The 14,253-nt window shown below is 44.8% G+C and overlaps 1 protein-coding gene across 1 annotated transcript in view; it reads right to left on the bottom strand.

The window, feature by feature from the left end:
• The window catches only part of PKP2 (plakophilin 2), a 76,690-nt gene that overhangs the window by 12,490 nt on the left and 49,947 nt on the right, over positions 1-14,253 (bottom strand). The window contains exons 6-7 of the mRNA XM_054034281.1: positions 13,634-13,811; positions 75-192 (exon numbers count right to left, since the gene is read on the bottom strand). Coding sequence (XP_053890256.1) covers positions 75-192; positions 13,634-13,811 — 296 coding nt within the window. The remainder of the gene's footprint in view (positions 1-74; positions 193-13,633; positions 13,812-14,253) is intronic.

The following is a 14,253-nucleotide window of genomic DNA, read 5'->3' as shown; positions in this document are numbered from 1 at the left end:
GTGAATTGAATGGTTTGGTTGTTTCCCCCTCTCAATTAGTCCTGGTGCAGAATCCTCTCATTTTGAAGAGGTACCTTGTCATCAGGCTGGTAGTCTGCAGTGGTTCCTTGGATGTAATACACAAGAGAATCAATCAATCCATCGCATTCTCTCATCTTTTTCCTTCCTTCTGGGCCAGCAGAACTCATATTTCTGTCCAGAAAGGAATACATTGGTAAGAAGAAATTTATATTGGTCACTTCCTTGTCTTCCTGCCACCCACTGGCTAAATAGTAGAAAAGATACTGAAGTTGTGGGGCCATGACTTGACTCTTCTGCTGGGTGTCACCAGATGTTGAGTAATCAAAAAGTCATCAAGTAACAAAAGACTCTGCTAATTAAGGTGGTCATCTTAAAACCCTGGAAGTATTCCCACACAATATAACATACTGTAGAAGGATAGGTGAATCTATTTGTATAGAATAAGACCGGTATTAAACCTTCACCCAGAAGCTGGACCAACACTTTTTAAAGTTCGAACAAGTTGGATAGACTTTTTCCATTATTTAATTTCCATGTGCCACTGAGATTTCTAGTTCGGCTCAGGACTGTAAATGGATGTGTCAAAATATCACTGGAAAGATTATTTTAAGATTCCTGCCACAGTATGGCAACCCCCCGGTCTGGATAAGCATCCATGTTTTGGGGCAGTAAACCAATTCAATCCTCCAAACCACAATCACTCTTCTATAGTTACACATGATAAGAAATTCTGCAACCTTTTACGTTAGTTATAAAACATAGGTGTTGTATAATGGAAGACGACTCCCTTCTCCATACTTTGCATTCTAAATACTTATTCCCCAATTCCACAAATTGCCATAAAACAAGTTCATACTTCTTCAGCTCACTGCAATTTAAAATCTTAGTTATGAGGCCAAATTCAAGTAACCTTTCTATAGATTTTTTTAAAATCCTACTATATAGCACTTAATAGAGAACTATATTCCAGCAACAGAATTTATTAGGCTGATTTAAAAAACCTAAAGAATTTAAGAGAGGATTCTATAGATTACTTGAACCCTATTGGCTTCACTCCTACTATATTCTCATTTCTATGTGTACAACACTAGTACAAAGGGGTACCAACTTAGTTGGTGTCTAGATGTAAATAATATTAGGACTTTTCCATAAGGGTTGCCAGGAATTAGTAGTTCCTTTGGAGCTGAATTCCAATTGGGAGTTTGTTCATCAAATTCACTTTTAGATTTAATTTTCATACTGTATTTCCTCTTTCCCCAGCCTCTATCTCTATTTCCTAAAGGCTGAAAGCAGAGACCACAGGCGGTGATGGAGTCATACTCTGTTCTTTTTTGGGTTTATTTTGGTGGCCTGCCCTAGACATTATCAGAGTCCGTGTCCCAGCTATTGTACTGGGACAGTGAACAAGTGTATATTTCGCTCCCTTTTTGCGACTGCCCTTCACCTCACTTGAATGTAAGGAGAACTCAGCCCAGGAGGGAAAAAGGCCCAGAGCTTCTTTACGGCAGCAGTGATAGGAATGTGGCATGAGGGAACAGGAAGTGGGCTTTTCCTGGAAGCGACAGCAGCAGTCTTGCCTCACCTCTTGGAGTGAGGAGATGAGCCACTTTTGCTGCTGCTGCTGCATGCAAAAGGTAAGCATGAGAGGAGACTTTTGCTAGATCCATTGGGAAAGGCTCCCTTCTCTCCCCTAGAGTCCCCACAGTGATGCTATGAAGAACTGATGGACTGGTCAGTGGCCAAGCACCTCTTCCTTGCTCACCTCATCTCCTCGACCGCCTCGTGAGTTTGTGGGTCTATCTCATCAGCTATAAATATTTAGTTCCCCTTTGCTTCCACAGGTGAAAGAGAGGTGGGGGAATATTTACACTCACCTGGTTTAGTGTCCCAATATAAGATCCTAGCCCTGATTCCCTGTTTGCTTCAAGGCCCCTTTATATAAAAGGGACTTAAAGGCAGCAAGTATGTGTCTCCACCCCAGGGAATGCCCTCTGTGTAAGGGGCTTTGCTCAGAGGTGTACAGCTGAGAGGGCAATTTTACACTGGCCTCCCTTGCTATCCCCAGACAAAGGTAATTTACCAAGGGAGTGGAGAGGTAGGGAACATGGCCAGAGCATACTACGCTCCGGCTATTCTCTCCTTTCCATGGCCCATAGAAGGCTACTGGCAGTTGGAGTCCAAGTTAGGCGAGCCCAGAGGGCTCCTGAAGAGTCCCAGAATATAGGAGGTGCAAAGGCAGCTTAAAGTCACCTTTCCCTCCCTCCCCCATTCCAGCGCAGAGTGCCACTGAATCTGTGCTGCATGATTTCTTTTGCCTCACAGATCAACAGGGAACAACTGTCTGCCCCGGCTTTCAGTCAGAAGATCTGCGGTTTGTGAGACATAATCTTAACATGAACTATAAAAGTGATTTAAAAACCAAAACCTCCCACGTGAAGCTGAGCCCCGCATGAACTACCAATTTATGGAGAGAGCAATGAGGCCAATAACTTTAAGATACATTTATTTCTATAACGGAATGTGATCTGAATTTCAGAACAATGGCATCATAAATCTAAGCCTCACTATTTAGACCTCAGGCAGTTCTGCTGGGAAGGGGCCTGCATACTGCACCACATTTCAGGTTCTTTGTTGGAAAAGAATATAAAATGCAGTCTGATATCACAGTTCATCACAAAGTAGCAAAATTTCCCTTTAAATGAGTCACTCACAATAAATTAATCAAAAAAGTTTTACACAACCAGGTGGCAAATTACAATGGTTTAAAATTTTATTAATTCCATAAAGCTGATGAGCTACCACTTTAAAAGTTCCCTATTGTTTATGCATTGTAAAACAGATGTGGTGTTTTATCTGCTGCCAATGCAATTCTCGTGCTTTTTTGCCTCTGGTGGTTTTCATACAGTTTAAACAAGGATACACTATAACTGCAGTTTTCTTTTGGGTCACGCTTTGTTGTTAGTATGCATAATTCTGAGTTCATTCGTTCCCTTGTGAAATGATACTGAGTAGAATTAATGCACTTGGAAATCAAGCTTATTCACATGGTGTCCATCAGTGTTGCTTTGCAATTTTAATTTTCCTCAGACACTACACACTTGAAATAAGTCATCCCTTTTGCCAGTTTATGGTTATACCTACAGAAGAGGGTGTGTGTGTGTGTGTGTGTGTAACAGCCTTGCTTGCGCATATCAAAAATAGTTTCACTAGCGTATAAGAGCTAAAAATATCATGAATGATAAGTACGGAATTTCCATTATTGGCAAAGACACTAGCTGATATGGAATTGCACTATGCCACAGCACACTAGTTTAAAATCACTGCACAAAAAGCATCCTCATGTATGAATTTTTGATGACAGCAGCAGCCATAGTGCTTGGATGCGTAATACTGTCAGATCTTACAAAGGGCTAGAGTGTAGCCTTCCAATTGTGATTGGCCAGGGCTGGCACATGGCTGCACTGCCTAAGGAGCAGAACCAAGAAGAAATTACGATTCAGAGGCATGACTTTGCTCTAGGGAGGAGTAAGTTATTTCATCCCTTCCTTTACTCTCCACTGTGTGCGCATGTATGGCCATATCTCCTCCCATTCCTTACCACAATTTGAGCAGGGGAGTAACAGGGTGGAGGGAAGACATACTCCCCTGTACATGACCAAATAAGGGCTGTGACCATTTGGCCCTAAGCAGGGTCAGGCCAGGTCAGAATGTGGATGAGAGTCCTTCAGGGAGCACCACGAGGACAGAGGATGTTGTGAATCAGTAGGTGGTGCTTTTCGTTCTGAGGCTGAACTGAATCAATGCTGCCGTATACTGTTAGGGAGCACACTGCTGCTGGCAGCGCTGTCTTTTGGATGAGGTTTTGACCACCTGTGGCCAGTAAAAATCACATGGCACTTGTTCACTTAGGGGTGCTAGTCCTGGTGACCTGACCAAACCTGAGTACACACTAGTCTCGGTAATTCTGCCCACCTAAATTCCTCATTTAATGTCTACACAATATGCTTATTCCCTTCATTCCATCTTAAACTCTTTCAGTGTTATGTCCTGTTGCTGAAGCAATCGTTTAGTTATCTCATAAGGGTGTTTCTAGAGACTCAACTAATTCTTCTTTGTAAAATATGTTTGGATCCTGAGATGAGAGGTGCATATTAGGGCAAAGGATTACTATAAAGTAAAACGAGAAAAGATTTTGAAAGAAAAGAATATTTTACAGAACTACTAATATTAAGGTTGAACTGAAGCGGAGAGGAGGCCCCTCCAGCACTGAGACACAGTGGTGGGGCATTGTGGGACTGCTTATACTGTACTTTGAGGGTCTGTGCATCAGCTGTTCTGCTGATAAATACAGGACTTTTGTACTCCTATCAAAATGAAAGTCACTGAAATTTTATTTAAAAAAGTGAATGGAAAAACTGTGTGTGAAGGCCAGAGATCAGTGCCTTGCCTTCCTGTGTCACTGAACAATGGCATTCCTAACATCTCAGGAAGTTCAAGGAGCAGCATTCCCTTCATGCCTTACACAGTTTTGAAGTGCGAAAGCAGCCAGGGCTACGAATTCAGGGACGTATTTAGTAACCGACTAAGGTGCTGGGTTGCAAGCTGCTGAGCTGGAAAGAACAGGGAGGAAATGAATGGATTGTGAAGCTGGGTGGGAGACCAGAAAAGATAGGGACAGATTCAGAGAATGGAGATAATGTAAAAAGGTCCTGCTGCAACAGGGGTCAAAGAGGTGTAATATCATTACTAATTTATATCACAGTAGCACCTACAGGCTCCAACTGAGATCAAGGCCCCAGTCTGCTGAGCACTGTACAACCACATTTTGAGAGACTAAGTAACTCTTCCAAGGTGTCACAGGAATTCTGAGTCACAACTGGGAACTAAAGCCAGATCTCCTAAGCCATAGGTCAATTCCTTAACCAAAAGACCATCCGTCCTTTCAAAGAATTGGGATGCATTTTTCTGTGGGACATTCCAGTTATAAAGCGACCCACAGGAATGATTTTAAAAAGCCAGGAATCCTCTGCTGAAATAAGAAAGATTGGCAGCTGTGGTACACTGAGCACTAGTTCCTACGCCCTAGGTCTGTGTTGTTTTAAATGAAGAATGAATTGGTATGGAGAAGAAGAGGACAGTGAAGGGGGAATGAACATTCCAGAGACTAGTAAGGGTAGGGTTACCATATTTCAGCAAGAAAAAAAGAGGACGGGAGGAGCCCCGCCCTAGCCCCGCCCCTGCCCCTCCCACTTCCCGCCCCCCCAGAACCCCCAACCCTCCCCCCGTTCCTTGTCCCCTGACTGCCCCCTCCTGGGACCCCTGCCCCTAACTGCCCCCCAGGACTCCACTCCCTATCTAAGCCTCCCTGCCTCTTGTCCCCTGACTGCCCCAACCCTTATCCACACCCCCACCCCCAGACAGACCCCTGGGACTCCCACGCCCCATCCAACCACTCCCCACCCCCTGACAGCCCCCCCCCAGAACTCCCGACCCATCTAAACGCCTCTGCTCCCTGTCCCCTGACTGCTCCGATCCATCTCCCCACCCCTGCCACCTGACAGCCCCCCCCAGAACTCCCAAACACTCCCCCCCTGCTCCTTGTCCCCTGACTGCCCCCTCCTGGGACCCCTGCTCCTAAGTGCCCTCCAGAACCCCACCCCCTACCTAAGACTCCCTGTTCCTTGTCCCCTAACTGCCCCCTCCTAAGACCCCCCCCAACTGCCCCCCAGGACCCTACCCCCTACCTGTACCCTGACTGCCCAAAACTTTCTCCACTCCCCCCAAAAAGCCCCCCCCCGTTTCTTGACTGCCACCTCCAGAACCTTCCTGCCCCCTGACCTCCTTACCCTGCTGCTCAGAACAGGGTGTTGGGCTCTGTGCAGCCGAGCCGGACACGTGGCTGAGCTCCCCAGCACAACAAAACCCGGTCTGGCCCTGCACAACAAAACCCGGTCCCTGGCCCTGCACAACAAAACCCGGTCCCTGGCCCTGCACAGTGCTGCCGGACTGGGCTGCAAGGGAGCTGCCGGCTCAGAATGCAGGGCGGATCCGGCTCCTCTACAGCTGCTCCTGAGTCCAGCCCGGGACTTCCCTGCAGCCCTCCCAGCCGCTCGCTCTGCTCTGCCGGGGGGAAATCCCGGACATTGTGAGTGCTTTACAAATTCCCCCCGGACGCTATTTTTAGCACAAAAAGGAGGACATGTCCGGGTAAATCCGGACGAATGGTAACCCTAAGTAAGGGCAGCACACAGCTCTGATAAGGAAGCAGCCTCCCCACTCTGCAGTTAAGGAGCTCTGCCTCTCGCCTGCTTTGTGTAAATCTGCTTCTGCAGCAGCTCGGGCAGAACAATCATCTTCTGTCCAGTGCAAGGCATTTATCTCCCGTTATTCATGAAGAACCCTTCTGAATAGGTAGTTCATGCCAAAAGGGAGATCACATTCTCATCAGTGTTCACAGGACAGCAAAGAAACACAGGAAATCTTGTGCTAAGAACAGGGGTTTGTTTTTTATTTTAAAGGCAGAGCCCTGCCAGCCGTGCACCGACATATCCAAGACCATATATTCAGCATGTAGTGGCTACCATAACAGTTCAGGCTGTGAGGCTACCCAACCCATCTAGTTCCACTTGAGGGAATGAATGAAGCCAAAGCAGAGCAGAGTGCAGTACTTTCAGATCAAGAGAAAGACATGCAACATTACCTTTAAAACCCACAACACTTTCCCTGGGTTCAGTTCCAGGTCTGCAGCATTCCTTTGACTAGCTCATTAAATAGTAAAGCCAATTTTATCTATTTGCCTGGTTGTTAGGCAACACACCCTTTCTTTTGATTTAACTAACTCTGGGTGTTCAGGAAACAATGCCAAAGTTTCTTTCAGATACAAACAATGCCATTGTGTCAGAAGCTCAGTGTCTGGCAGCCACTGAAACATGCCTGATTGCTTTCTAATATTTAGTTTTATGACCAGCAGAATTTGCAAGAGAGAGCGAACAATTGGAGGGGGAAATCACAAATATCAGAGTAGAAAGGGATTTTGAAATTCTTCTAAAAAATCACAGCCCACTATCACTTATATCACATGCACAGGGTAAATATTGCCAATATTTTAACACTCTAAAGCAAAATATATGAAAATCAGTTCAACCTTCATCCTCTTCCCACCCCAGCCCCCACTCATGGACCTGATCCTGGACTCAAGATTGGGCTTCTATGTTTCTCCTGAAATAATTGACCAAGATCATATACACACTGGACCAGAGGTGGTGAGCATTTTCCTGAGAGTTCTGTGGCATCTTTAAGACTAACAGATGTAAAGGTGCCACAGGACTCTCTGTTGCTTTTTACAGATCCAGACTACCACGGCTACCCCTCTGATACTTGAGCATTTTCCTGTGTTCATTGCAGCGTTTTAGCTATTTGCAATTTATCAGCTGTTGATGGTGAATCTTGAATTTAGGTCTTATCTTGTAAGTAAAGAAGGAATACATTTTTAAATATTTCAATGTAAATTTCTTAAAACATTTTTCTTACTTATTTTTTGGCCTGCATTTATCTTTGGCAGCTATTTGTTTGGTATCATGAAGAGCGTGTTAATTTTTTGAAAAGCAGCTTTGCAGTTCACCTTTAACACGAGACATATGCCACGTATAGTTTTTAAACTTCAAAGTACAGCTTTCATGCTGCCATACATGCTGCAGGCTACAGACTAACAACATGAGCAACAAACATGTCAGTTATTACAAAAGAAAGGACTAATTACAGATTTATATTCTGGCAATGTATATACATTAAAACAAATTATTTGCCAGCATAGCACCTTCTGTGCTCTGTTTTTCATTGTATGACTTTTCTGTAGCATTCCTTTGGATTTCGGTGAGCCAGATTTTCCCATATTTAATACAGACACACAGCAGGGGTAATTCCACTGTAATCTATGGGACAACAACAATGTTGAAGTGTGAGAGAAAAAAATCAAGACCATTTCTCTTTATCCTTTATTGAAAATGGACAATTTTATAAGGCTTGGCAAGGATCCTAAATCTTATCAGAATCTCCCCCCCCCCCCCCCCCCAAGAACTGAGTTATACAACCTGAGAGGTCAGCCTTATTTGTGAGGTGCCCAGTACTTCTTGATCTCATTTTGGTCAGAAATACATCTTCTCATGGTATTTCATTACACAAAAGTGGGAAGGGCAGAAGAGTGCAAACAAAAATAATTTTTAAAAAAATTTAATCAAAATTCTTCTGGATTCTCTGAACAGGTTTTGTAATTCCTCTGAACTCCGTAGAGCTACCCCAATGACGAGTTTGGCTCAATGTCCATTTTTAATTGATCCCAAACAGTTCACATTGGAATTCTTTATCCTTTAGTAAGCAAATAGCATGGTTTGTAAAGTTGCTACAATAATCTTTGTAAGACTAGTTCCTGGCCAGCACTGGGAATAATTCTGTGCCTCTGCATCCTGGCTGACTTTGAAGAGGCTGTTCTGGGCTATATACGTAAGCAAATAACTAATCAAGCCTAAGATGACAGATGCCCGTTGTAAAGGGGCACAATTAACAGGCATATCTCTTTGTATACACAAAGTTTTGGCACGTTTATAGATGCCAGGATTATCTTTTTAGTTCCATGTATGCTACCCCATAGTAGACATTAACTAGGACACAAAAGTTTATACCAAGTAGTTAATGTTTGTCTTGGTTTGGTTTTATAATCCCTCAAATAAAATGTCTTGCCTTTTACATTGGTTTATTATCCGTTATAACTGAAGTTAATTAGTAGTTAGGATATCTGTGGCCTTGCAGTGCTCCTACAGGAACAGAATCTTCATTGTTGAACATGTGTCTGGTATAACCAACACTGCATGTGTGCTGTAAAATCATGATGTTTGACAAGGGAGAATACACAACTACTCCACTAAAGGAGATCTGTATGCCAAAACCAAAGAGAATTTGTTAACAAAACACACATCTGCAAGCTGAAACAGAACAGCTTCTCAGGCTAGAAGTTTCACATTCAGCTCTACGTACTTCACTGAGGCATGTCCAAAACTACAGCCAGGTTACTTTGCTCATATAATTGACTTATTAATTGCAATAGTTGATCTACTATACATCTTCTTGGACTTGTTAGCAAAAACAAAAATCTCCTGTGCTCACACTTGTGTTTAGCTCTTGCAAGTGTAGTGCACCTGTCTGAAGTCCAGGACCGGTTCCAGGCACCAGCAAAGGAAGCAGGTGCTTGGGGTGGCCAATGGGAAGTGGCGGCACGTCCAGGTCCTCGGCGGCAATTCGGCAGCGGGTCCCTCAGTCCCCTCAGAGTGAAGGACCCGCCGCCGAATTATGAAGCGGCGCGGTAGAGCTGCCACTGAAGTGCCGCCGATTGCAGCTTTATCTTTTTTTGTTCCCCCCCGCTTCGCCGCTTGGGGCAGCAAAAAGGCTGGAGCTGGTCCTGCTGAAGTCATAATGTGGTGCAGAGCCCAGTGGCTTCTCACCATAAGAAAGTTGCACTGCTTTAACTAAAGGTTTGATTTTATAACCAATTCATTTAAACTGGTGCAAAAAGCTGTGTGGACACTTGTACTTTGGTTTAAGAGTGGCTTTTGCCAGCAGGGGCGGCTCTAGGCACCAGCAAAGCAAGCACATGCTTGGGGCAGCCCATTTGCAGGGGCAGCAGGGATCCAGCATGGGAGCTGAGACCCAACAGGGGGCCCTGGGAGCTGTAGTTCCTTGGTTAGCTCCCTGCCTATAGAGCCAGCCCTCGAGCAGGGAAAGAACTACATTTCCCAGCATTCCCTTGGCCACTACCAACAGGAAAGAGGGGGAGGTAGGGAGGTAGCTGAGACCTCATACTGCAGTGAATGGAGAGCTGCACTGTGGAGGTAGGGATACCATATTTTAACATTAAAAAAAAATAGGACACTCCACGGGGAGGGAGGGAGGGTAGCCCCACCTTGCTCCTATCCACTCCCTCTGACTGCCCCCCACAGAAACCCCAACCCATCCAACCCCCCTGCTCCCTGTCCCCTGATCACCCCCTCCCGGGACCCCTGCCACTAACTGCCCCCCAGGATCCCACCCCCTATCTAAGCCTCCCTTCTCCTTGTCCCCAACTGCCCCCTCCTGAGACTTCCCCCCCCCCCCCCTAAGACCCCAACCCCTACCTGTCCCCTGACAACCCCCCGGGACTCCCATGCCTATCCAACCGCTGCCTGTCCCCTGACTGCCCCCCCAACCCCTGACCCATCTAACCCTCCCTTCTCCCTGCCCCGACTGCCCCCCCCCCGAACCTCCGCCCCATCCAACTCCCCAGCCCCCTTACCGTGCCACTCAGACCAGCGTGTCTGGCTCCACGCAGTGCCAGACACACTGCTGCATACATGCTGCCGTGCTCCCCCGCAGAGCCACAGCCCCCCCTCCGTGCACCTGCCTTCCAGATTTGAACACCTCAAAATTCAGGAGTGCTCAAGCTCAGTTTGGGCAGCTGTTACTTCATTTCTCCCAAATCAAATATACTGATCCACTGTAACTTGCTCTAGAAAAAGTAGGATAAAATTGAGCAAAAAATGCTTCCCAGTGGTTATTAGGACTGGAATTGCTATTTTCAACAGCCATTGCCTTTTTTGTTTGTTTAAAAGGAAGACAGTGATATTGCATTGGCAAATTCCCCATAGCAAGAAAGAGCGGAACAAAAGAATAATAAAGGCACCTCAACTTTTCCTCATTTATGTAGGACAGTCTTATAATATGCATCCAGATATCCTCCAGTCACACAAGCTGAAAATTGTTCCACGTTACTGCAGTTCTGTAACCATATGGGAACCAATCCTGTCTGTGTTCTGTGCACATCTAAAATTCCTGCTGAATGACCTGCTGTGGGAGCGAGTTACCAGTGACCCAGGGCTGCGGCGGCAGGAGGGTGCAGGTGAGGGGGAAGAGAGCCCAGGGCTGGGGCAGCAGGGGGGTCCAGTGAGGAGCCCAGGGGGCAGCCAAAATTTTTTTTGCTTGGGGCGGCAAAAAACCTAGAGCCGGCCCTGTTTGCCAGTCACTGTCATGCTGCTGCAAAATCAAAACTAACTTGAGGAGATAAATAATTAAAGTGGATTTTGCAAGTAAAATGTAGAGACTTCCTTTCACTGCTGATAGAAATGAGTCTTGTGATTAAGATACTGGCCTTGGAATCAGGAAGTCTAGGGGCAACTCCTGGCTCTTCTGTTGTCTTCCTGTGTGACCACAGGCATGTCACATTACCTAATCTCTGTGCCTCAGACTCCTCTTTTGTAAAGTGGAGATAGTATTTCCCTACCTCATGGGCTGCTGTGAAGATATATTCAGTAATGTTTGTGCAGTCCTGGGATAACATGGGAGGGGCTCCAAAGAAGAGCTTACAAATTAAATATATTCTCTAATGACCACCTCTTAGTATCCCAAGGGAAATCTACGAAGCAGCAATCTGATTATTTCCAATTAAAGACAAAGGAACATTTCTTTAAAGTCTCTACCACTAAGATGTGTCTCAGTGTATCACCTTTAAAGAAAAACACCCTGCAGACAGAAAGGACAGAGTGGAATACAACTGTGTTCACTGACTGTCCAGTTTTAATCTCCAGTTCTGACACACCTTAGGCTTTCCATGGATTAATTTTGCATCTCATCCATGCTCTCAATAACAAGTAAAAAGCCAGTGGCACAACACTTATCAGTGAATAAGAAAGTAAATACATGTTTGGTATAAAATTACTATAACTGAATAGTGTCTGTTTTACAATTCCAGGGTGAATAGTTTGTAAATTACTCATCTGGTTATTCAATGATCCAGACTCCTTAAAGTCCATGGAAAGACCCTTTTTATTTAGTGCTGGATCAGAACCTAAATGCCTTATTGCTGGAGTTCACAAATTAAATGGTTACCGATGGTGATTCTTTTCAGTGGGCTAGGTGTGTGGGGACCTCTGGAATCCAGTCTCACTCAAGCAGATGCAGTACAGCAGCATGGGATAGAAATATTTTGGTCAGCTCGAGGACCATAAATAATGCAGCTGTGTATCTGATGTCCTTCCCCTTGCTACATCACAGCTTCACAGCACTATTACAACAGCTGGGAAGGCAGAGGAGCAAATTCTGCATGGGATTGATCCCAGTGTCACAGATTCACCACAGAAGCACTTGAATTGTTCATGTACCTGGAACCTCCTCTCCAGAGGCTGCACAAGCCATTGTTTTACAATATGCTCAGCTTCATTAATTATAAATGTGACCACATTGCTGAAGTCTTGCCTGTGAGTGGTCAGTGAACCCAGAATTTCAGAAAATATCCCCACTATAGTAAATCAATATACCAGGCAGCCTTCTGCCTCGTTTGATAATATCTTAAGAAACCACCCCAAAGTAGCTATACATGTACACAATACAGCTCTGCTTCATCTTTATTAGAAGGCCACATTCTAATCAAGGAATTGATACATCAGTCACATGAATGCTTAAGACAGGTTTCTTTGTATGTACGTACTGAGGATACTTACTATAATTTGTAAGTACTTTCCATAACAATGTTTCATTCTAGCACAATAAAAAATAACTAAACAAACTTATTGGTCTAACTATTATTCTCCACATGCATCACTGAGCATTTCAATATTACTTTTTAAATAATAATGCTTCATTTATTGCAATCCTAAACCCACCCAGCTGTCCAGAGGTACTGACAAATACTCACACTCCGCTTTGGGTATGTTAAGTATTTTGGTGTGTGTATGGGAGGGAGGGAGCAAAAGGGCAGACATGTTTTTGTGAGACTGCCAAAGGGCCAGCTACTAGGTATTTGAATGAGAACTTCACTGTTCCTATCAATTGTACGGAACAAAATTAAACAGGCATTGATTCTGCAAGTGATGCGACAGCTGGGTCAGAGGCAGTACTTTTGTGGATGAGGTACATGTGCTCTGACATCTCTTCCCTGTGGAGACAACCACTACCTTTCATCAGCCACAGTTTAGATCAGTAGGTGAGAGAACTTTGCTGCAACGGCCCCTCGGTTTGGAAAGCTGGATACTCAGCTCCACCCATCCCTCTACACTTTAGAAAACTGACCGGAAAAGTATTCCCCGCCCCCCCCCCCTTTTTTTTTTTTTTAAATGACTGTCTTCCCTTGTATTGGACTAAATGACTCTCCCGTCCCCTGCACAGACTTTATAAAGGTGCAATTTTTTAAAAGACCATTAATATTATAATATACATTTAGGGCCCAATCCTGCAAGCCACAGCCACAGTTCCTGCTTACATGAGCCTTCCCCTTGATTTCAATGCGACTATTTGCAGGAATAAGGCTTGCATAACTGGGCCCTTGATTACTGGTTATTTTTCCTGGAATGTTTTAGCTGCACTCCTTGGAGAGGGTTGTAGGAACTTTATAAATAAAGTTGTTTTTAGGATACTGAACAGCAGCTGTTCAGTTCAGATATGTACTAGGTTGGCATTTCAAAATCCGACCTACACGTCAGCCTGAAAACAAGACATTCCCCTCTGTGCTTGGAAGCATGTAAAGTTCAAAAAGAGTGTTCAACCCAGCTTTATCATCAGTGGCATTTAGGGTATTTGTAGATGGAGAACTCACCTCAGGCATCCTGTGGCATTGTAGAAGATATCAGGGTCAGATACAATAGTTGATTTTGGGTAATCTCTATCTGGCCAACCAGAGTAGGGGATAAGAATGGTCTCTGTCAGTGGCTCCAGGGTGTCTCTGATCAGCAGGGTCTTCAGCTGGTCATTGGAGGACAAGTTCCACAGCAAACCTACAATAGCCAAAATAAATTAGAATGGCAACAAGAACTCAATTTACAAGGTCTAATCCAAAACCCACTGTAATTAATGATGCACATTGACTTCAGTGGGCTTTGGATCAGAGGTGAAAATTTGATAACTTTTAAAAGAAGACTCAATCCCTGCTATCCTCAGTTATATTAGACCTAAAGCATCAATGTGATGGAACCGATATCACGAATTCCCAGTGTTGGCAGGCTGAGAAGCATGGCAGTGTATCATGCACAGAAGGAAAGGCACAGTGATTTATGGCAGAGGTTCTCAAACTGTGGTCCGCAGACCACCCGTGGTCTGCGAGCTCCATTCAGGTGGTCCGCGGATAGTTCCCTCTAAGGTGCACACCTGGGCGGCTGCACACGAGAGAATGAAGGGCCACCCACCTAATTAGTGGAGTTATGCAGGTGTGGCTCCACT

This window comes from Malaclemys terrapin, chromosome 1 (assembly GCF_027887155.1).
Source record: "Malaclemys terrapin pileata isolate rMalTer1 chromosome 1, rMalTer1.hap1, whole genome shotgun sequence".
Classification (NCBI taxonomy): Eukaryota; Metazoa; Chordata; order Testudines; family Emydidae; genus Malaclemys; species Malaclemys terrapin.
This window is presented reverse-complemented; position numbering and strand designations above follow the sequence as displayed.